The following is a 24,142-nucleotide window of genomic DNA, read 5'->3' as shown; positions in this document are numbered from 1 at the left end:
TAGTTCTTCATCTTTTTACAAAATTCATTTTTTTAATCTTTCAATAATTTTTTGATCCATTTTATATCCTTGTTTTTATATTTAGTTCTTCCCATCAAGTATTACCAAAGTAAAGATGTGGTAACCACATTTGGCATGTGACTTGCCATGTAGACTATTAGAATTTGACATAATAATATATCACATGTAAAATATTGTTGCTCCAAGACATTTTTTAGTAGTTCAAAGCATTACAAATAATTTTCTAATGATGTAAAGTTGCCTGAAGAGATTTTTGAAAATTCAAAAATAAAAAACATAAGAGATATAGTAAGCTAAATCAACAACTCACAATGCACAAATCAATGATTCACTTGAAAATTCTCACGACATCAAAACTTGTTTTTGCCTTATTCTCTTACCACCATCGCCACCTCGTGTCTCCTTTCTATATGCATGGTGTTATTCATGGAGCAAAAAGGTTTTTGGGAGTTATGTCGAAATGAAAGGGTTTAGCGCTTGTTTGAGAAGTGTGGTTGGGGATTGTTTTTTCCAAGGGTTTAAAGATTTGGGGTTCTTTGATTTTGGTGCTTGACGTTTTAACTCGTGTTCATTTGTTTGTGATTTTGCTTATTCTTATTGATTTTACTAACATTAGGTGGTTGATTTCGTATTTTGAATCATGACTTAGTGAGAGGCCAACTTGTGTAATGAGGGTTGTTGATTTTGTTTACTGCATTGACTTTGTCTTTTTCCCCACAAATTCTCAAACCCCTTCCTTTGCAAACAAATTTACACTACCAATAAATAATTTTTAGGGCCTTAAAACGGTTTAAAAAAATTATCTTGAACCAATATTTTATCATATGTCTATCATGTCAAACTATAGCTAGTAGTCTACGTGACAAGTCATGTGACAGTTCACATGATTGCAACATCACTTAACAATAATGCTTTATAGGAGTGACTAAAAACAATAACAATTGGTCAAAAATTGTGAGAGACTAAAGTGAATTTGGTGAAAAAAAATGAAGGACTAAAATTGATAAAAAAAAAAAATGAAGGACTAAAATTGATAAAAAAAATTAAGAAACTAAAAATAAATTGTGAGAAGATAATAAACAACTAAAAGCATAGTTTAACAAAACAAAATACATATGATTGGTATTTCTGACTAATTAATGATGTAACTATTACTGTAACTTTCATGTTATCATTTAACAGTAATACATAAGAAAAAGGACACAAAAATATTAATAAAATAAAAATATAAAAATTAAGACCAATTAATAGTTTTTAAAAAAACTAAAAGTAAAGTTTACAAATTAACAAACTTATGATTTGATTATATCTTCTACAGCCTTTGATATAAGCATGAAAGAAGCCTGGATTTTATCGAATTGAATTGCAGTTAATATTTACTAGTTTCCTTTAAAATTTTAATTAGCCCAACAGACAAGCCTTAATTAAAATACTTGCTTAGGTTAGGAGTATAAATATTATCTCACTAAACCTTTTTAATAGGAATATATATATAATGAAAATATAATTAAATAAATAATATGCAATAATAATTTAAAGATTTTTTATACTATCATTCTATGATAAATTGTCATGTATGGTATAACAAATATTTTAAAAGTACCTAATATTTATTATAATTTCTAATTAATTGATGGTATAAACTAATACAAGTACTTACTTTTGAAGTTTTATTAAATATTTCTTAATATATATGGAGATTGTTTTGGTAAAGATTAATAAGAATATATATTATTGAAGTAAATATAGTAATTAAGGATTAATATACAAATTACATTCCAAACCATGTGGATTTGAACATGGATATATATATGATTATGAGAGACGATAGTTGAATAAAAAAATCTGCATAATTGAATTGAATACAAACCATTAAAATATCAGACATGCACAACTAAGAAGGTAAGAACTATTCATGAAAAATACATAAAATTTAACAAAAATAAGAAGCTCAACCTCATTGCAGCAATGAGTGATGCCGAGGTTACAGGATTGTTGCGTCATTGAGCACCACAGACAAGTGGGATACTGATTCCTGTTTGCCTAATTGTTGGGGTCATGGAAACATTACTCTCAAAGGGGGGGTTCCATTTCCCTATCCCATATGTGCATGATTAGCTGTAAAGGGTCACGAGCCATTGTTTTCTTCTTATATATCCCTTTTTAATTACTTCAATATATTTTCAAATAAGTATTAATAATATCCTATAAAAAAAAGTGAGTATTAATGAAGAATATGTTTCATTTTTTCGAACCTTAAATATAAAGAAGCACCATTACAACTAGATCTACCAGCACCGTTATTGCTGAAATTTGTACTTTTAATGTGTGTGTGTGTGATTATTTATTATAAATAACTAATAATATCAGTTAACTTATATGTTTTTATTAACGTTAACTAATTATTAATTAATATTAGTAATATATATTGTGCGTTTAGAAAGTAATTTTGACCTTTAGAACTTAGAATCCGACCGCATATATTTTACATATCAATCAATTCGACTCATTATTCCATTCTCCAACAACAAACTAATTGTTGCAATCGGGAAGGCAATAGTAGTGAAAAATGTGGATATGGATGTATAAGATTGACATGACTTGATATTGATATTATTAATAATTAGTATGTCAATATGTTATTAGTATAAAATTGTTAGTGTTTAATGGAAATACATTGATATGAATATAACTGGTTTTCGTTTCTACAATTGAAATTAATAAATTGATACAATACTCTCTCGTAAGAAAAAAAGTGTTTAATTGAAATAAAAATACTAACATTGATTACATAATAACCTCTTTACTTTTGTTTTTTTCCTTTCATTAAGGTGTTCTTCTGTTATTGGTGAGGAAAGAAATAGAAATATGCGAAAAAAATTTAAAAATTTAGGATGGATCTCATATTTTTATATACTACTTTAATTTAATTTTTTTTTTCAATTTTTTTTCCTACTCCACCAAACATTACATAATGGATCATCTAGTCATCATTGGATCCACTAAAAGAAGGTCTTCTACGTCGGTTCTAATAGTCTTTCTACATCGGTTATGACGCGTGGTGATAGTCTGTGTCATTGAATAACGACATTGGTTGAAGGACCGTCTTTGAAGGGCATTGGTACGAAGACGGGCATGGTATCAAACCCATCTTAGAATGGGGATTGTTCTACATCGATTGTGAAGGTACAACCGATGTAGAATGTGAGTTTTCTACATCGGTTTTGAGGGTGAAATCGATGTAGAATGGGTACTGTTTCTACATCGATTATCAGTCAACCGATCAAGAAATGGATATTGTTTCTACATCGGTTATCAGTCAACCGATCAAGGAAATGATACTGTTTCTATATCAGTTATCAGTCAACCGATGTAGAATAAGACTTTTTTTTCATTATTTTTGCGAAATTTATAAACCCAGGTCAAATTTCAGCTATCAAATTAGTTAATGAATAAGTACAAGAAGCTACATTGCTTATATGTAATACAATACAAATATAATGAATAAATACAATAAACTATATGTAATACAATACAAATATAATGAAATTCAACAAAATATTTTGAATAAGACGAATTTCCTATCCAACAGTCTATGTAAGTGCTACACCTCCAGTTTCAATTGCAGTGGTAGGAATGAAATCCATGACACAATGCATTCTCCTAGGACCCCTGCATGTTGTATAGATTGTAAGTATAACATGGTAGGAATATAAAAAAATGCATAGTAAGCTAATATATTTTCAGCAAACACTTTGGCTGCACAAAGTCAAAGCAATAATGTCCACCAAAGCAAGTCTGATATCTCTCATAATATATCCCATCACAACTAGGCAGCACAAGAAAACACAAATCAATGTGCACTAAGTATGCCAATAATAACAGTGACAATACCCAGATGCCACTAAAAGTGGTCCTTGACAATGTTATTCAATATGAATTAGAGAGTAAATTCCAATGTAATGTTCATAATATTTATAAAATTGACATGACTATATAGTGGTCCTAGCCACTTAGGTAGTAATACACAACATTCAATCATAGTGAAAGAGAGGAGAAAAAAATTATGCCAAAAATATCCACAGATACGATAGACCAACGAAAATCATAATTTTCCACAAGGATAAGAAGAACATTTAGAGAGATATCAAACTTGTGTTTATGCATATATTTTTTAATACTTTATAAAAGATAACCACATGTTTAGCCCAATTTCACCTATGATTACAAAATCTCACCAACAGCTTTTACCTAGGTCATGTAAGAGCTTGTACAAGTTACCATAGAAGTTGCATATGCAAAAATTAGATTGAAACTTTGTATTCCTACACTGGCAGGAAATAGCTGATTGGTTTGTTGAAGTGGAAGAAATATTGAATAGCCCAAGGCAAAGATAAATTGCCAAGATAACAAATGCACACAGACAACAACAAGAAATGATTCTTAAATTTTCTTTCAATAGAAAGTACATAAAAGATTATTATACCCTGAGATATTAAATATATTAACGTACTTACAAAATAAGATTATAACTTTCAAAAGTAAATTATGTTATAATTATTAAAAAACGGTTCTTAAATTAGGAAGATTGACAGCATGAACCTGATTATCATGGTACCAAGTTCGCCACCTAGACTTTAAAGGTAATCCCAGAGCCTCAACGCAATATCATGTTCCTATCATTGGCACTCTTCCATCTATGTCTCCACTGTACCAAAAACAAAATTAATTAAAAAATAAATAAAACACGAAATTGAAATAACCAGAAATTCTATCTTTAAGTTTTTTATGTACTGTACTATTTTTTTCATATGTGAGTAAAAATTCTTTATGGCCAACAAATGGAAACAGAGCCTAATTAATGCGAGTCATGATATAAGAATGATGATTCGAAAAAGGTAATCACGATAAAGGGCATAATCCCTACATACAGGGCACATGAGTACGTGACACTTTCGCCGAAAGCAAGCAATAATCCCTCATGTCATTTAATGCACATTCTTTATATCTTAAAGCTAAACAACCATATGAATCAGTTATGAAAATTATTAGATGGTGGGAATTACTAAGATAAAACTTTGATTTTTTATTAGAGAATAAAGCCAAAAACATGTGAAGAACTGCATCTAAATTTTATCCTCTTTTTTTTCCTTCCTAATTGGAGTGTTTACTTACAATAAAACCTTTAAGATTAATAAAGGGGTATTTGCTCCCATCTTTGTTTCAATCAAAGATTAACTCTGCAAGCTTAGGGATATAGTGACCTGGAAAATATGGACAATGAAAATGTGGTTATGCCAGTAATATACTGTGTGACAGAGGTATAACATGGTGAAGTTAAATACTAACCATCCCCAAAGATTTTTTGGTTATTATTTCCCTGTTAAGTTCCTAAAGATAATGATTTTATTAGTTTGGTGTGTCTCCTCCAACATGTTTTCCCTGTTTGGATTTTTAGTTGCATCTTTAGTTTTGCTTTGTTTCTAATTGGCAGATTCACCCTTCTTTCTCTTAGACGATTGTGTTTCGTTTGTTGTGCCCCTATTTGCTGTGTTTCGTGACTGCGGTTATGCGCAGTTTGTTGTGACCCTCTTCTAGTTTGGATGCTGCACTTGGAATATGTTGCATTTCCCTTCTTATTTGTCAACTGCATTTGGTTAACTGCGCTCCTCTTCTAGTTTAGCGGCCGAGCTTGCATCCCTCTTCTTTGGTGGTTGCGCATGTTTTGTTATGTCCCCTTTCTTGTTTGGCAGCTTCCCTTGATTTGTTAGGGCCGTCTTGTTGGATAACTTTGCTTAGTTTGCCGCACCCCTCTTCTTGTTTGGCGGCTGCAGTTGGTTTGCTTTTCCCCTCTTCTAGTTCAGTAGCTGTGATTAGTTTGTTGCACCCCTCTCTTCTTACTTGAAAGTTGTTATTGGTTTGTTACACCTCTCTTCTTGTTTGACTACTCTATGTTTGATTTGTTGCAATCCTCTTCTTGTTTGGGGTTTGTTGTACTCATCTTGTTTGGTGGCTATGCTTGGTTTCTTGGGCCAACCCTAGTTGTTTTGTGGTTGTGCTTAGAATCTAGACTATTTTTACCCCAACCTAGTTTAGGATTTGTTTGTTTTCATAAAAAAAGGATTTAATTATAACACGCTTAAAGCTTAATAAGCTTCAGCCTTCATTTTGAATGAGTGTTGAGATAGTGAAGGAAATATCATTGAGATATTTGGTATAATTAGGGAATACTGTTCATTCATGTAATTAAGGAAATTCCAGAAATGATTATAGTGTTTGAGTTGATACCATATCAAAACCTTAGAAAATGAATAAACGAAATTGTCTATCAAAAAGCGATAGTAGGAAAAGGCTTACCTTAGCTCTCATTGAGTGATCAAGCAATATATTAGCAGATTTCAAATCACGGTGAACAATGGGTGGGACTGCTTGTTCCATGCATATTCATGTTAACCAAGGACACTTTCATATAGAATAAGAGAAAATATAACATTAAACATACCCCTTCATGAAGGTATTCTATTTCGTGTGAAATGTCAACAACAATTTGTAGCCTTTCATCCCAACTCAGTTCCTTTTCTTCACCTACATGCATGCACAAAACCAACTATTCTCAATAGATATTAAAGACAACTTTATGTATAAGATTAAAGGGTTAAAACTTCAAATATAAAGAAAAATTCCTTAGTTGTATCTCATATAGGGAAAAGGTGAAAAATACATTACATATACTAATAATTGTGGACTACTAAAAACATGTAAAAGAAAGCAAGATCTTCCTGTCTGTTTGGTGAGATTATCATGCAAGTCTTGATATATAACTATCACATAAAAAAAACCCTAAGAGGAACATGAAATATCTTCTGCTTACCATATAAAAGGTTTTCTAAACTTCCATTACTCATGAACTTGTAAACTGACATAAATTGTCCTTTATCTATGCAGTATCCTAACAAATTTACAAGATTTCGATGATGCAATCTTCCAAGCAGAAGCACCTGGATCAACATCTCATTAAAAACATAGTGGAAATAAGTGGTGATTAATGTTAAATTCATGGAGTAATACTTGGAGTGGCCCCAATAAGAACCAATATTAGTACATTAAGTGAAACCCAGTAGAAATAAGTGGTATCCTTGAAAAAAAAGAGTTCCCAAACTGTCCAAACGGATAATTCAAGAATCCATTCCACAACTAATCCAAACTATCCGTATTAATCATGGTATGGAATCTCAAACGGGAAACTAGGGTTCACTCACAATGCACATATTTTTTTATGAACAATAATAGTAATTTATGGAACAACAAACTTACAATCCAAATAAAATTTCTATTAACTGACATACCTAGATAGATGGTTGCGGTAATGGAAGCTTCAAATACTATCAGTTTTCTCGTGGGTTAACTAACAAAGTGTGAATTGTCCAATATAGAACTCGTAAATTGCAGCCAAAAAAACCACAACAATGTGTAGACAGCTGTGAAGCACAACAAATGGTACACACACATCAACAGCTGATGAAAATATAAATGAAATCATACATTGCTAACTCAATTGGCAAAAAAATTTTATGATAATACAAGTGTTGAACCATATACAGAGGTGCATACTTTTATGGCAGGAGATTTGTGTAACCCGAGTTGTGGTTTTCTACAATTATAAATTTCATGAGTTGTCATTGATAGCAGTGGTTGTTTAGGGCAACAATCAACACTGTGCACAAGGATTCTGAACACTTGGCTACCACCAAGCTACACTGGATGACATGACTCTGGAGGACTTATTGGTGAAGGCTGGAATGGTTGCTGAAGCTTTGCCTACCACCAAGGACAGGGCTATGTGAGGGGTTCATTCAAATTGGGCTTCCTCACACCATGGTCATTGGTTGCAATACCAGCAACATGGGTTGATTCAAATGTCAGGGGTTGAAGTTTGTATGCTTTCTACACATGGTGCTAATGGTCAAATTGGTCTCTACCTTAGAAGCACTTTCATTTAATTAGAATAATTTCAAATCTTCTTAATCTTATAAATCTTCCTAGTCACTAAATGAGTGTATATTGACTGCGAGTATATTTGTAAGATATTGAATATATTACCAACTTAATTTGTAAGTATTGAAATAAAAAACCAATATAATGTGTTGAACATTTGATAATATAGACATTACTATAATTATTAAAATACTAATCTCATGTCCCTGAATAAGGATGTCCGACATCTAAATTTTAGTTTAATTTTATTCTTTATATTGAAATGTAGATGTACTTATTATTTTACCATTATAACTATTTTATAGTTTATAATCTCCCTTGTTTGGGAATTTTCTAATTAATATATAAATATCTAAACAAAGATCAGTAATTTAAAAAACATTCACTGAGCTTTTAAATATTTTTTCTTCTTTATTTTGTATCCTTTAAAAAAATTTAATGAAATACCACAAAAGGGTCAATTCTTCAAAATTGAACTCCACAAATTGTTTTTCAAGTGATGTTCAACTTGATGAGCATGCGTAGAAATCTTCTTTCCTCGACTGCGCACATACAAATGGTAAACGAACTTTTCTATGCATAGTGTCAATGGACCACTTCGTCTGAATCTAATTGAAACAGGTTTGTGTGTGTAAGGTTAAAAGATAGTGTTGGCAAGACATGGTGATCAGGTAAGTAGAACAAGAGTTGTGAACAAAAAGAGGAAGATAACATGACTTTTTAGACTATAAGAGAGCAGATGACACAATAATTACTAATAAGAGTTCATAGAAAAAATTATTGATACAAATAGTTCTACACTTGACTTCTTTGATAAGTTTAAAGTTTCGATTTCAAACTTAATAGAATTGTAATTGAAAATACTATTTTATTTAAAAGAAGTTGATTGGTGGGATAATATTAATCATGTGTGGCATAAGAGTTCTTAGTACCTCTTAGTTTATTTTTATTTTTTTTTAAAAAAAAGAATTCATAAAAAATGAAAAATAATAATAGAAAGAAAAAAAGTGTTGTGGGCTGAGGTTGAGTTTGCGAAAGGGACATATGATTGACTGAGAAAAGACTACATGAGATACATGGGTGTGAGGATGACTTTACAGAATCATCATCACCTAAATCCAAGCAACCACTACCTAACAACATGGGCATCCATGCTTATTATCTATACACTACAATATCCTTCTCCACTCTCTCATGCTCCAGGTCCATGACCTATTTTTGCTTTTTTCATTATTATATGATGTAGTTTATTTTTCTTTTTGCTTTTCCCTCATCTCATGTGCCTATCTCATTATTTAATCATAGAAATCTCACCAAACTTTATGAAGAGTAAGTATAGAAATTAAAAAGGATATTTGTAAGTATAGAAATTAAAAGACTAAGTTTTATAATTAGAAAGAAAAATGAATATTTAAATCTTTCCAAATATTTTATAGTATACTACTAACCCATGTATCAACATAAATAAACCAATTAACTTTTTATTTTCCCTTAAACTTTAACACACCACAACTCATTAAACAAAATCTAACAGAATAGGTATAAAAGATAGAATACTCCATCCAAAGTGAACACCAATCACTTTTTTCAACATGAATGTACCATATAAGCTTCACAATGGTATAAACATCACATTTCCTATATCAAAATAGCATATATAATAACTTAAGAATTAAGATGCTTTCAAGCTCAGATCAAAACACCAAAAATCAGAACAGAGCCAAATTTCTCCATGCATGACCAGGGGATGCAACCGCACATATATATGACCACTTGCATCCATGGATTCGAACATAAGCCACCAAATTTAGAAACACATCAAGCACCACAAAAATAAAATGGAAACATACTAACAATAACTAAGAATCAAAACAACTACAATAACGAAGAATAATTAAGACCAAATACTTAAGCCCTAGCTAGGATTTTGTAGTGGGGGGCCCAAAATCCCAGTTCTTCAAACTTCAAACATGTTCAAATAGTAGCAACCCAAGTATATTTTCCTTCATTTCCCTAGCTCAAAATATGCATGGAGTGATGTACTCCCTCCCTTCACCTATCTAAGTTCTTAAGTTGATGATGAATTAATTAATTGGAGTCTTCTCCTCTAATAGTCAATCTCGGTCTCTTCCAAAATCACAAGGAAATCGTTAGTTTCATTCACAAGGGGCGTAACATGTCTCTAGATGAAGCAATGCTAATGTGGGGCACATGTTGGATCTTCCAATGATCTTGTCCTCCATTGGAAGCAATGCTCTTATCAAATTCAGTTGACATATTCCAGACAATGAAAACTTCAAGTTTCTGTAATTATTGAATGCCAGAGGATACAATCAGGAGTTGGGCATTTTCCTTTAAAGGAAGCTTTCCCAAAGAATGCAGTGTGAGGGAAAGAGAGTGTTTAAGATTTGAAAGAATGGAGAGTCAAAGAATGAAGTGGTTAGTTTGGGAATTTCATAAAAGCAAACACTCTCCGTTTGAGGAATCCTTAGCCAGTGTATGACAAAGAAGGTGAGAGACAAGGATGTTGGGGTGGAGGAAATGGTTGGTGTTGACACACGGAAAACTTCAACAACTTTCACACCTTTTGCTTGCTCCATAGCTAATTAACAAGCTAGTCTTCCAATTCCAAGCAATCTATGTATAAAGATAAATCATTTATGTCTTTTCATTTAATATTATAATTGGATGACTTTGAGAGATTCCACACCAGTTCTTCTCCGTGACTAAGATTTTTATTTTTTACAAAAATTTTGGCAGCTAAAAAACCACCACAAATTGTTTCATCAGTAAAAGGCAGACAAATCTTCCATTTTGTGCCAGATAAAAAGAACTGCCATTAATTGCTTCATAAGTAAAAAACAGAAAATTAAATTTCTCATTTTCTGATGGTCGAAGAAGCAATTTGTGGTGGTGTTTTAGCTGCTAAAAGGGAAAAAGGAAACAGAGAATGTTCATAAGATGGATTATATCATTTATATTCCACTAACTTCTCAGGACCTCCTCATTATCAAATGCCAAAGTTACAAATAAAAAAGAGAGTATAATGTGACTTTAAAACCTGTAACTACGGTTGAGGAGAATGAGCATATGTAATCCATAACCCAACCCAGATACCTTGCATTCATTCATATATAATCCAAAACCTACAGTATTATATCTAGTACACCTAAAATTAAAATTACATACACTGTAAACACATAAATGCAGGCAAACACAAATTTCCCTAAACACACAAAATAAAAAGTTGTAAACATCAACATAAATAATCTTCAATCCATTCAACTGAAGTTACTTAAACAACATCAACTTAAGTAACATCTATATATGAACATGCATCAACCAGATAAAATCAACAAATACACACTGACCTGTTTGCATCCCAGTGAAGTAGGTATCAGTTGTTGTTCGAATATCTTCCCTACAACCATCATTACCAAACAACAACAACAAAAGCAGGTATTGCAATATCAGATCTCAACGCATAAAAAAAAGGAAAACTTGAAAACATGAGAGGCAAAAAAAGCAGAGATTGAACAAGAGGGACATTACCCTTCCTGTTTGAGAAACCATATCAACCCACAAAACTTCTATTTTCGGGTTTACTAATAAGCCAAAAGTAAGACCATGTACTTCAGAAACCATCGACTTGACTAACCTTGTTTATATGAAATGAGCTTAATCTCTTTCTTCGCGAAATGCCAGGTCGAGCAGGGAAGTTGGAGGTCGTGAAGTGCACTTCGTCCACTTAAATGGAAGAACAACAGGTAGGGTGTTGCAGTCTAAGGGATTCAGGTGTGTCAAAGGGGTTCATGGGCGCACATTTTGCTTTTTTAACAATTATGATGGGTTTCTGACTAAAACTGGCGTAAATTTTATAACACATAACATTCTAAGGTGGTTTTCAAAAACCACCTTAGAATGTGTGTCGTAAAAGGCAAATTATGTCACAATAATTACAAAAATGTCACTATACCACTTTCTAAAGCGGTTCCTCTACAACCGACGTAGATTACGTGTCGTATTTTTAGTAGTGAGGGTCATGTTTCATGGCTTGATTGGTTGGCCAAGCCCAATAGTAATTGAGTAGGCTACATTATATAACCCCTTTAAACTACAATATTTGAGGTCGAGAGTAGGCTATGGATGATCCATTCATCTATAGGTCGAGCCCAATTACTTCCTATGGGTTAGATGTCAATCGACAAGGGCCATATGGTGCATGGCACAAGTTAATGCATCTCAATGACCCATCTTTAATTCTTGTGATTCATAAAATTGATTTAATCATATCTTATTTATGTGAGTCATGAAAATAAGTGAAGTGTAAAAAATATCACCAGAAGGGGGGTTGAATTGTGTTTTCACAAACTTTTAATTCTTTTTTTCAAGCAAAGTGTATTATGATATAAGTTCATAAAGAGATAGTTCAAAATAAAGAACTATTTTGAGCTCAAAACAAAAATGCAAACAGTTTAGGAAAAAGAATTTTCACAGTTCAAAGTTCTATTTCAAAAAGTTGTTTAATTAAAAAGACTTTGATGAAAAGATTTAGTTTTATGTTTATTTCTATAAGAGTTTTTTTGTCTTGGAGACTTACAAAAATAGTTCATAGATCACAATTTAAAATTAGTGCAAAGAGAGAGGAGGAAGATGATGCATAATGATTTTTTCACTTCTGGAGGAAGTGAAAAAATATGACAGTTGTCAAGTCATGATAGCTGGCAAAGTCATTTTGAGCTTTCCATTTTAAGGAAAATTTCTAATGAGTATTCTAAAGATACATCAAAATGGTGATTCTAATGTTAGCTAAGAAAGGATCCACACTAAAGTAGATCATTTTGATGAAGTTCAACTTATATGGATTTCTAATGGAACACAACTTCATCAATTTTAACACATCTTCACAACACAAAACATTCTGAAGTAGATTGTTTCATATAAAGGAAAGTGAAGGAGCAATTCCTAGTGTGTTAGTGTTTCATCCAAGGTTAGACCACATAATGACTTTAGTCTTCCATTTTGATATTGCACATCAAATCTTTTCATGGACAAATTCAACTTTCAACTTGATTGCATTTAGGAATGTTTTAGCATTAATCTTCTAATGAGCCCTCAATATCTATGGTTGCATACAAAAGATATGATGTCTTCAACTTCAATCTTCTAATGAGTCAACTTCCTTTACTGACTGTATATGGAAGATATGATGTTGTCTTTGAGATGTAGTCTCGAACCATTATGAACTCTAGTTCTTAGAGTCAAGATCTTCATTATACTGTTGTAAACTCTAATATAGGTTCATTCTGATGTTGGATGCACTATTTATAGCATTTGATATGTTTTTTTATGTAAGACCTTGTTTTCTGTGTAAGACCTTGATGTCTTGTACTTTCTATGAGCTTCAAAGGATATTCTGAGGTTTTTAGTCTTGACAATTATTTTGAGACAACTTTTATGAGCAGTGTTCTAAACACCTTAGAATGCATGCACATATTTGCTTCTTAAGGATGTTTAACACTGAAACACTTAAGCGGAAATCATCACACCATCCCATTATCCTTACAATTTGCATTGCTAACAACTTGTCATAATTAAAGCATGGATGTGGATTTAACAATAAGATATGATCAAAATATATTCCAATCAGGCTACTATAAAAAGCTCATGTGTCATCTAGAGGTAGGACAAATTACACACTTTAATGGTCTGGGTAGAAAGTCTTTAGCCCTAGTTGAGAAAATCCATCCTAGAACAATTAACTTAACTATTAGAGCTCTTGAAGGTGAATTTCCCATTGTTGTTGCCACCATATATAGATTTCCATAACCTTTATGGATTTCTCTCTCTAGCACACAATAATATCAAGGAATGCTCAATAATCACCTTCTTGAACTCAATCATCTTAATTTTACCATCAGTTTCATTTTCAACAAAACACCTAAAAATTTGTATAAAACGATAATATACTATATATAAAATTTAAAAGATATTATCTATCATTATATATTAGATTATAGTTTTCTCTTAAAAAATAATTAAATAATTAAAACTTATAATATAAAATTATTTTACATTATCATTCAATTACAATTTATTATTAATATGATTTTAAAGATAATTTATTGTGCAAATTAACAAATTTATTATATATTATGAGTTATAATTAAATAATAATATAAAATTATTTTATATTAGTCGTACTTAATTTTTTTAATCTTTTACCCAAAGTGAAAACAGTTAAATGTAGATAAATATAAGTATCAAATCAATAATTAAACCAATTAAAAAACTAATAACTATATACTCATTTTTCTTACAGCCCGACTATATTATCTTTTTCAGCCAAATTCACCAGAATTTAATTAAAATGATGTTACTAATTATATATTTCATTTAATGAATCTCATTCATTATTCATCAAATAAAACTCTAAATACATTTTATTTAATAAAAAAATTGTCAGAAAAAAACAATGAGACATGATCTATCATTGTTCATAGTCAGATGCTCCACAAGCGACCTCACATTTAGAAGTTGGGCACCGAGCCAGACCACGTTACGTAGGTGTCGGCGAGATAACGAATAAATGTCAAAACAGTAAATAACTTGAAAGCCCAGTGGCAAAAGAGTAACCGCGCATTAACCTATCATATAAATAGCCAACGTCCTTGCAATCTAATAATTTCCCGCGGCAACAAACGCGGCTCGCCATTCTCATTTCTCTCTCCAGAAGATAAAAAACCCTTTTATATTTTTATATTTATATCACTAGAAAAATCAAACAAATAAAATTTTCATTTTCATTTTCTTTTCTTTTCTCGCTCTTGTTTTTTCGGGGAAATTGATTTCACCGTAATAGGAGCCAAGAAAAACAAAACAGAAAAATTCCGAACCCGTGAACTCTTTTACCTGCTACAAATGCATTTCTCTCTCTTTTCTCACACTTTTTCTCTGCTAAACTCGCAAACACGAACACTGTTTCTCTCTCTCTGAAGTGAAGTAATGAAGCTTCATCTTCAGATCTCGAGCTGAATCACCGATCTCTGTGTGTGAGAGAGGAGTTGGATTATTGATTCATGGAAACGCGGAGATGAAGTTCTACATATCAACGAAGGGGATAAAGAGAGTGACGATATCGAACGGCGAGGGAAAGGGATCGGCGAAGACGACGGCGGTGGCGGCCGGCGCCGGTCGCCGGATATCGGCTCGGACGGTGTTTCCGGTGATGGTGGTGCTCGGGATCGTGCTGCCGTTTCTGTTCGTGAGGATCGCGATCTTGATGCTGGAATCTGCTGCGGCGTGTTCCTCATTGGGTAATCTGTTCCTCCAACCTTTTCACTTTCCTAACTTTTCTTTCTTATTTTGTGTTGTTTTGTTTTCCTTTCACTTTCACAACAACAACAGTTACACACACTCATCTCACTGACTCACTCCAGTTACTACTTACTACTTCAGTTACTTTTTTTTTTAACGTTTAGTAAACGCGGCGTAACTTAGCTTATTCGAGTTTTACTTGTTTTTTAAAAATTTTCAAATAGTTACTTTATATAGACAGATTATTATTTTAAAAATAATTTAATTAATACTACATACAACTAATACAATTAAAAAATTACATTCTTATCTAATTGTAGATTTTTATGTATTCTAGCATTATTAAGTTTTATAATAATTATTTTAAAAATTATATTTATAATAATTTCTAATTAAGTGAGCATAATTTTTTGTAAAATTTAAACTTTATATATTGACGGTATAAATTTTTTTTTATATCGCCAACTAATTAAAAAATCATGAGAAATATGATTCTGCAATAATTTTTTTTAAACTCAATAAACCTATCATCATATATCGATTTCTGATTGAATGAATCTTTATATATACAGATCATTTTCTCTTTTATATTGATAGTATAATAAAGTTATTTTTTAACAAATGATATTAAAATTGAAATCTTTTAAAATAATAAAGATATCATTTCTTTAAAAATTGTGTATTGTTACTCTAATTATATTGTTTGGTATATTTAATTAAATTTTATAAAGTCTTTTTCCTGGACTATTAGTTTATATAAGAGTGAAAATAGTTATCTAAGAGTGAAAATTAATATTTTTATTTTTATTTTTTTGTTATCTTCATTAAGTTCAACAAAAGGATATCGATAGAATGAAAGAATGATTAAATTAATTTATAGTTTGAAAATTAAAAAAAAATATTTCATAAGTTTTAATTTTTATATAAATTTGTAACAATAATTTGTGAGAAAAAACTAATTTTACTTTTTGTGTGAATGTGAATTATTAATAAATTATTATTTTAAAATTGAAATATAAAAAATGATAAAGTTTGTAAGTATCTATACAAATGAGTAAATAAAAAACATATTAAATTATTTTTTTGGATACAAATATTAAATTTAATTTAAAATACTTTGTATTTTTAATTTGTTTTATTTAAATTGAAAAATTATCCTTACATGCTTTTTTCAAGACCTTACATGCATTTTAAGATATAATTTTATTTTTAAACAAAATATATAATTGAAATGATCACTTTTGGGCATTTTTTGTTTAATTTTTGCTCTTTTATTGATAAATGGTTTTTTTTTTTTTTTTTTGTGGAGCTTACTGAAGATAGGGAATTTGTTTTTGAAGAATTAGTTTTCAGATTTATAATGACAAAATGTGTTAGAAAATTAAATAATGTAATGAACATAGAAAAAGATAAATTCATTTATTGTAAAGTTGATGAGAGTACATGGTTGAAAATGATTGATGCAGAATGTGCTGGGTGGAGGTTTTTCAGTGGAGTCGACACGTCACTGGTAAGTATCTCGTTTACCAAATTACCCTTGTTTTTTTTCCTATTTATAGTAAATTTCTAATGTTTTTTCTTTTTTCCCATTCTCCTTTCACAAAGTAGTTGGCAAATTCTCTTCAATTGACTGACTTGCCCAGTTGCCCCTAAAGTAACTCAAGTTAATAACTGGAATAGAATTTTTTATTAAAATTCGGGTTTTTAATATTATTTTAAGTGAATCGTGTTTAACAATACAAACATTGACATGGAAAGAGAGCAACTATAGTTTTCAAGCAGTTAAATTGTAAACTGCTACCTTTTTAATCGTTTTGCCTGGTATATGAATGGTCACGTTACTCACGTAGGTTTCTTATTTTCAAATTCGTCAAATAGTATCTCTCATTCTCTGTTAACATAACCTTTTTTGGCTAAGAAAAAGTCAAATACCTTTTCAAATATAGTGCTGCAGCCGGATCTGATTTGAAAAAAAAAATGATGCATACTTAATTTATTAGAAACTGCAACTAGTACAGAACGTCCACAGATTAAAAACCTATACATTATTAACGAAAAAATAATAGTGTATTGTATGAACTTATTTGAATAATTGTTAAACGCAAAGCATTATTATTCCCTTGCGAAGTTTCAATATTTTAATCAAGTGAACAATTAGAATTGTCAGCGTTTGGGTTGGGTGACAAATCCAATATTTTAAAAATAATAACCCTAAAAAGTTATACTATTGAATTTAGGTTGCATTACCTCTAGGCTCTAGTTTACTTTATACTGTATTTTATTACTTTATAACTAATCAAATGCCATTTTAAAAAACTACTGTTTAGTGTCGTTTTGTAATAATTGTTGATCTTATAAATTTATTATTAATTTTAGAGATAAAATTGATTTACATGAGTTTTTTAAATTAACAGTGTATTAAAATTAAAATGTTCTTATTTGTTTGTTTTGTGCACTCTGAATTCTATAATTTTTTTTTATTTCTAATCTAGGAAAAGGTGTTGGGAAAAATGTTTTAGGAATAATATTAGAGTTTAATGTACTGTTAGTGTAAATATTTTCATATTATTAACTTATTAAAAATTATTTTAACATTATAATCTAATCACAAGTCATCTTGTATAATAATTATATTGATTTTTACAATATTATTTAAAAGTTATTATAATAATAATGATTTTTTATTGGTAGATAATGTAAAAAAATTTATAGATAAAAAATAAACTATTTTCTTATACCCGTGATCGACATAGAAATCAAAAAAGTTGATATGTGGATATGAGATTTATCAATGATCTTAAAACATGAGATATTCTTAAATTATATGGAGTACCGTGAATTATTCCATAAATAAATATAAACTTAAAGAGGTTTGTCTCACTGTCACCAACTGAGGCCCAATCCAACGTAATTTTGACAACATTAGAAAACTTCAGAATGGATCATATCCATACATACAGTATGAGATACTTTGTTGTTTCCTTTTCTTTAACTATCCAGTGATATATATATATATATATATATATATCAGCTTTTGAAATCTCCACTTCATGTGGTTAAAGTCGTTTGTCAGGTGAGCGTACGTGTTATTATTAATGTGATAAAAGGGAAAAAAGACAAAGTAAAAGTTGCAGAATGGATATTATGGACAAAAACCTAATCCTGAATCGATCATTTTTTGTGATACATTTTTTTTTCAATTTTATTTGTTTTCCTTATAGCAGTTACCATTCTTTGTTATTTCTTGGATGGGTCATCTATTTATCTTCAAAAAATAAAAAATAAAATTGACTGGTTTACATGTACAACTTAATTAAAAATTCAAGTTAGTTTCTGAAATACAATCTAACATTATATATTATTTAAGCAGCTGATAAATAATAAAAAAAGACATCTTTTGTTTGGGATATAATTTTGATATGCATTGTAAGTTTAAAAGCTTTTTGGCATAAAATTATTGATACTACATTATTAAAATAGTTTGATAGTGATCATTGCTTCTTGAAAAGATCCACAACGTAACAACGGGTAAATAAAATAGATCTAAATTGAGAACAGTGCATCACAATAAAACTTGTTTTACCTTGTAAACAAAAAAAAAATAATAACAAAAAGAAAAATGATTCCTCCGAATTCGTAAACAATCATATAATACTGCTATGAATGGGTGGTGCATTGTCGGTATTTTCACAAGTTGCTTTCCTGCTACCTGTGGGGCAATGGGGCATGGCCATGCCACTTGAAGTGTAATTATTTCTTCCCCTTCTACCTTTTTCTGCTAGTTGTTACCTTCACAACTTTTTTCACTGCTTCCAAGGGTCTTCATGGTCTCTGTTCTTTTATGGAATCATCCAACTACGTGACTGTTTGAGAAAACATTAGATCAATTCATTTTATAGCAATGCACGTTTTAATATAAAATTTATAATTATAAATAAGTTATTCTATCTTTGAAACAAACACAACTTTTAAACTAGTATTATCTTCGTATAAACGTGGCATGATGTAGCAAACATTTAACTTTGGTTTGCACTGCCCTGTACTTATCAACTTGGTCTCTACTATAGACTCTGTCCACCCTTTTAATTTTTTAAGGAAAAAATTGATAATTTATGATCTGTTTTCTACTATGGTACTGCATGTCCTTGAAGGAACTCAGAGATGAGCTGACCAGAGCGCTAATAGAGGCAAATGATGGTAATGTTAATGAGGGAGCAGGGTCGTTCAATGAACTTGTGAAAGAGATGACCTCAAAACAAGACCTTAAGGCTTTTGCTTTCAAGACCAAAGCCATGGTATATAAAAAATTTACCGCATTTGCTTTTGCTAGTTACTCTTTGTGATGATTATCTTGATGTTTCGTTTTTCTAGTGATTCCTTTTTTGTTTCCTTCTGATGTTGATTAACAATGAGGCGCCAAATATAATAAATGCTTGTCCTGGCATATCTATTGCTTGGGTCAGTGTGTACGTTTCAGCAGTGAAAATCTGGAGAAGCCAATGCAGCTAACTGATAAACATTAACATATTATGGTTGATTGGTCATGCACCAGAACAGACACTTGCTTAAAGAAAATACATAAAAATGAAAGGAATAACTTGTGCAACTGGAATTCACCAAAAAACAAAAAAACTTGTGCAACTGAAGTTTGTGTGGCATATAACATTTTAATTGGATGGCTACAGAGAACATGGTCTATAGATCAGGAATGTGGAAAAAAAAGTTAACATAACCTGAAATTTACTGAGTTGAATTGAAGCTTAATGGATTGATTATTCATATTCCAATTTTAATATTATGTGCTTATGGCAGTTGCTCAAATGCTCTAAAAATAGCCCAGATAAAATGTTGGTTAAAAAGCAAGAAATCACCTTTAACTATAGGTCAATTTCCATGTGGTTCAAAACACAATAACTCGTTCTTCAACTTATCATACTGTGCATATTACCTCTTTATTGGGGCTTTTCTATACATGGACAGGGAGATAATTTTACACTACATTGAACAATGCGGAAAGTTTAGGTAGTTGAGTTGTTGTCATGTTGAGTTTTGAACCGCAGGAGGCTTTCAGAAAATGACCAATAGTTGGAGGGGTTCCTTTCAAGCCTAAGGGTATCATGGTATATGAATTTCTATATTTTGATGAATTATAAAATAAGCATAAGGAGGAATGTGGGTGAAGGTAGCATCATAATCAAAGTCTATCTGTATGTGGGTTACGTTGCTTCATTGAATTGTTGGCCAATGAAGCATAGGTTCTTGTCAGCTACAAATGTTCAATTCAGCGCAGTTTGTTAAGTTTTAATCCTCTCACAAAATCTGCAATTTCTTCTTTTCATGTTCAGCTATCACAGTTGGAACGCAAGGTGCAATTAGCAAGACAACAGGAGTCGGTTTATTGGCATCTAGCTTCTCATGGTATTCCTAAAAGTCTACATTGTCTATGTCTAAAGTTGGCTGAAGAATATTCTGTAAATGCTATGGCCAGATCTCGTCTACCCCCTCCTGAATTTGTATCGCGCCTTGTTGACCCTACCTTTCACCACTTAGTTCTCCTAACTGACAATGTCCTTGCTGCCTCTGTTGTTGTAACCTCTACAATTGAAAGTTCAATCAACCCAGAAAAACTAGTTTTTCATATTGTTACTGACAAAAAAACTTATGCTCCAATGCATGCTTGGTTTGCCACCAATTCTATTAAATCAGTTGTGGAAGTTAGGGGATTACACCAATATGACTGGTCTGAAGAAGTGAATGCTGGTGTTAAAGAGATGCTAGCAACTAATCACTTAATTTGGAAGCAATACTATAATAAGGAAAAGGACCTTGACTATACTCAAGAGAATAGCAGATATTTGGAGGCTTTAAGGCCCAGCAGCCTATCCTTGATGAATCAACTCCGCATTTATTTGCCTGAGGTAATTAGTTATTTTTGGTAGCCCTCTGATTCAGTAATAATTGACAAAAAGTCTAAATGCTTGGCTATGATTGTTTCATCATCTGATTTTTGTGGACCACAACAGCTGTTTCCAGATCTCAAAAAGATAGTATTCTTGGATGATGATGTTGTAGTACAACATGACATATCTTTTTTGTGGGAACTAGATCTTAATGGCAAAGTCATTGGTTCTGTATTCAAGTCGTGGTGTGGAGACGGCTGCTGCCCTGGAAGTAAATACATAAACTACTTGAACTTTTCACATCCTCTTGTTGCATCAAACTTTGACGGTGATCAGTGTGCATGGCTCTATGGCATGAATATTATTGATCTTGAAACTTGGAGGAGAACAAACATTACGGAGACCTACCATCAATGGTTGAAACTTGTAAGTGTATGTTGATGAAATGTGCTTAATGAAGCCTCTATATTCTGATATATAATGCTTTGAGAAATGCTAATGCACTCTCTTAACACACTTTTTCAAACATACTCTACTATTGGTTGAAATTTATTGGAAATCACAAATTTTTTGGTGTCCTACTTATTTAACAAGTCTCTCCTGATGTAATTTTCAATAAATTTTAACTAGTAGAGTGTGTTAGAAAAAGAGTTGCACTCATAATGCATTTTAGTAAGCTTCCATATGCAAGATTAAACTAGCAAGAAAAGCTTTAAATTTTCATTTTTCCATGAAAGTGTATCTCTGGTGATGAAGAACATGAGCCATTTGAAATGTTCATATGATATTTAATTATTTTATACTATGCTAAGCAATATTTAACTGGTCTTAAGCACTGCATTACATTCAACATACGCGTTTAATATCACTTTGAACTACTATATGCTTTTGAAGCCATACAGTAGAGATAATTCTGGACTTGTAAACTATGTCAAATATCAACAACAACAAGAAATACCATATATTTAGTCATTTATACACTGTTGCTACTTCAGCAATGTCATCATACTGCTCATCTGATTTCACAGAACCTCAAGTCCGGGATGACAATGTGGAATCCAGGAGTGCTTCCACCTGCCTTGATGACATTTGAGGGTCAAGTGCATCCTATAAGTTCATCAATGCTTGTGACTGATTTAGGTTATCGCCATCAATCAGCAGAAATTAGCAAAGAGAAATTAGAAGCTGCAGCTGTTATTCATTTCAGTGGCCCTGCAAAGCCATGGCTTGAAATTGGTTTCCCAGAGGTTCGAAGTTTATGGAGTAGATACGTAAATATCTCTAATAAATTTATTGGGAGATGTAGAATTACAGGGTGAAGGAACAAAGTTTTTTCACCTCCCATATTTATTGAGATTGAACAGTGATACTGTATGGGATTTCAGAGGGAAGAAGGTTCTGCCTTCAGTCTCTGACTCATACGCTCTGCACAGTTTGATATGAGTTACGCTATGCCATGTCCATATAATATAGTAAATAGATGAAGCTACCACACAATACCCTACTAGAAGCATATCTGTGGTTAAGAAAGATATAAGCATCATTGATCTAGCTGCCTGACAATACTGTAAACTTCTTTTTCAAATTACTTTTTGAAGTGGAGAAATTGTATTGCATGATTTGAAATTTCAGTTAGTGGATTCTCAAGTCTTGGTACATAAAACTCTCAGGTAAAGACGTGAAATAGGTTATCATGCAGCTTTGAGAGTTCATGCGTGTTTGGAAACACGTTCCCTACCCAACAAATCATGTCAAATGGGTTAAAGACGTGAAAGCTAGAACTAGGAACTTCTATTCAGATGTGAGAATCCATGTTCGTGATGTATGACCAAACACGCTATTCATCCCTTTGGTTTTTTAAATGCTTATTCTAGGAGCCAGTCAAATTAGTTTGTGCATTGCTTTACATCACTTCCACTTGTGTGTACGTGGAGCTTGTTACAAAGAAGACTAAATGACACACGAGTTTAACATCTGTCCAAACTCAAGATGTAAATGACGTAAAACAAATGCGGTGTTCAACTCAACTCATGTGGAAAAAGATCTCATGCTGCTTTTCCTTATTTTGGTCTAGGGGCTGGCTCACAAAAGGCAATTTCTGTGTTGACCCTTGTGCAGTTTATCACTATGAATGAAATGGCCGTGGAATATTATGCAATACGCTGCCGAAATTGTTGAGTATTTAGTACGTTGCTAAAAGGCCCCAACACAACTTTTGATTTGTGCACTTATAATTACTAAAACTTTTATATTGGGATAGTGTAAACCTCTGAAAAGTGGCATAAATAATATTTACGATTGATAGCTACAATTTCCCGGTGATCCAAACTAGACAAATAACATGATCCGGTAACTATATGTGCCAAATTTGGTCACTGTTGCAAGAAGTCAAGAACTGGAGAAAGCAACATTTGAGATCCTATCATTCTATCTGTTTGGGGCCATATTATGCAAAAAATTTGAACTTGCTCAAATCAACCACGTGGAGTTATCAGCTCAAGGCTTTCAAGTTTCAACATAGAATGAAACAAGATTTGAATTTGCAAGTACGGGGTTTGTCTTTTGTGGAACGAGAATTTTGACTTCTATGATTCTTATCTTGATTTCTTATTGACAATGGTTAAATGAAATTAATGAGCAAAGAAAAGAATCCCCACACTGGCTCCACTCACACAGTAGTACCGACAGTATAGCTTGCCACATGTGATCCTCTGTTTCTCTTGCCTATTCCAGGAACGTTGGGATAACTTTCCATGCATGCTAGTTGTTTTCTCCAAATTTGTTTCTTCTCTTACATTTTAACCATTTTTAATATTATTTTACAATTAAAATCTTAATTTTTATCTTGATAACTCATAATATTATTAGGATTAGTTATCAAAATTAAATTATAATTAAAAAATACAAGA

At 31.5% G+C, this 24,142-nt stretch overlaps 1 protein-coding gene across 2 annotated transcripts; it reads left to right on the top strand.

Moving 5' to 3' along the window:
• The first annotated feature begins 14,699 nt into the window (after nt 1-14,699).
• On the top strand, nt 14,700-23,391 carry LOC100809273 (probable galacturonosyltransferase 15). Of its 2 annotated transcripts, XM_003551864.4 has the most exons (6): nt 14,700-15,332; nt 16,800-16,843; nt 19,485-19,628; nt 20,679-21,251; nt 21,357-21,659; nt 22,262-23,391. In XM_003551864.4, the coding sequence occupies exons 1-6, from the start codon at nt 15,110-15,112 to the stop codon at nt 22,550-22,552; spliced, it is 1,578 nt and encodes a 525-aa protein (XP_003551912.1). In that variant the 5' UTR covers nt 14,700-15,109; the 3' UTR covers nt 22,553-23,391. The 2 variants fall into 2 exon arrangements, with proteins under 2 accessions (XP_003551912.1, XP_040867870.1); XM_041011936.1 differs by lacking the exon at nt 14,700-15,332 and having other exon boundaries at nt 16,818-16,843; nt 19,493-19,628.
• The last annotated feature ends 751 nt before the right edge of the window (nt 23,392-24,142 follow it).

The sequence above is a fragment of the Glycine max genome, chromosome 18, assembly GCF_000004515.6.
Source record: "Glycine max cultivar Williams 82 chromosome 18, Glycine_max_v4.0, whole genome shotgun sequence".
Lineage (NCBI taxonomy): Eukaryota > Viridiplantae > Streptophyta > Magnoliopsida > Fabales > Fabaceae > Glycine > Glycine max.
Note: the sequence above shows the minus strand (reverse complement) of the source record. Positions and strands in the feature narration are given on the sequence as shown.

Coding starts and splice junctions, on each gene's coding strand:
- LOC100809273 (XM_003551864.4), top strand. CDS start 15,110: ATGAAGTTCTACATATCAACGAAGGGGATAAAGAGAGTGACGATATCG. Junction 21,252..21,356: donor TCCGCATTTATTTGCCTGAG/GTAATTAGTTAT, acceptor GGACCACAACAG/CTGTTTCCAGATCTCAAAAA. Junction 21,660..22,261: donor ACCATCAATGGTTGAAACTT/GTAAGTGTATGT, acceptor CTGATTTCACAG/AACCTCAAGTCCGGGATGAC.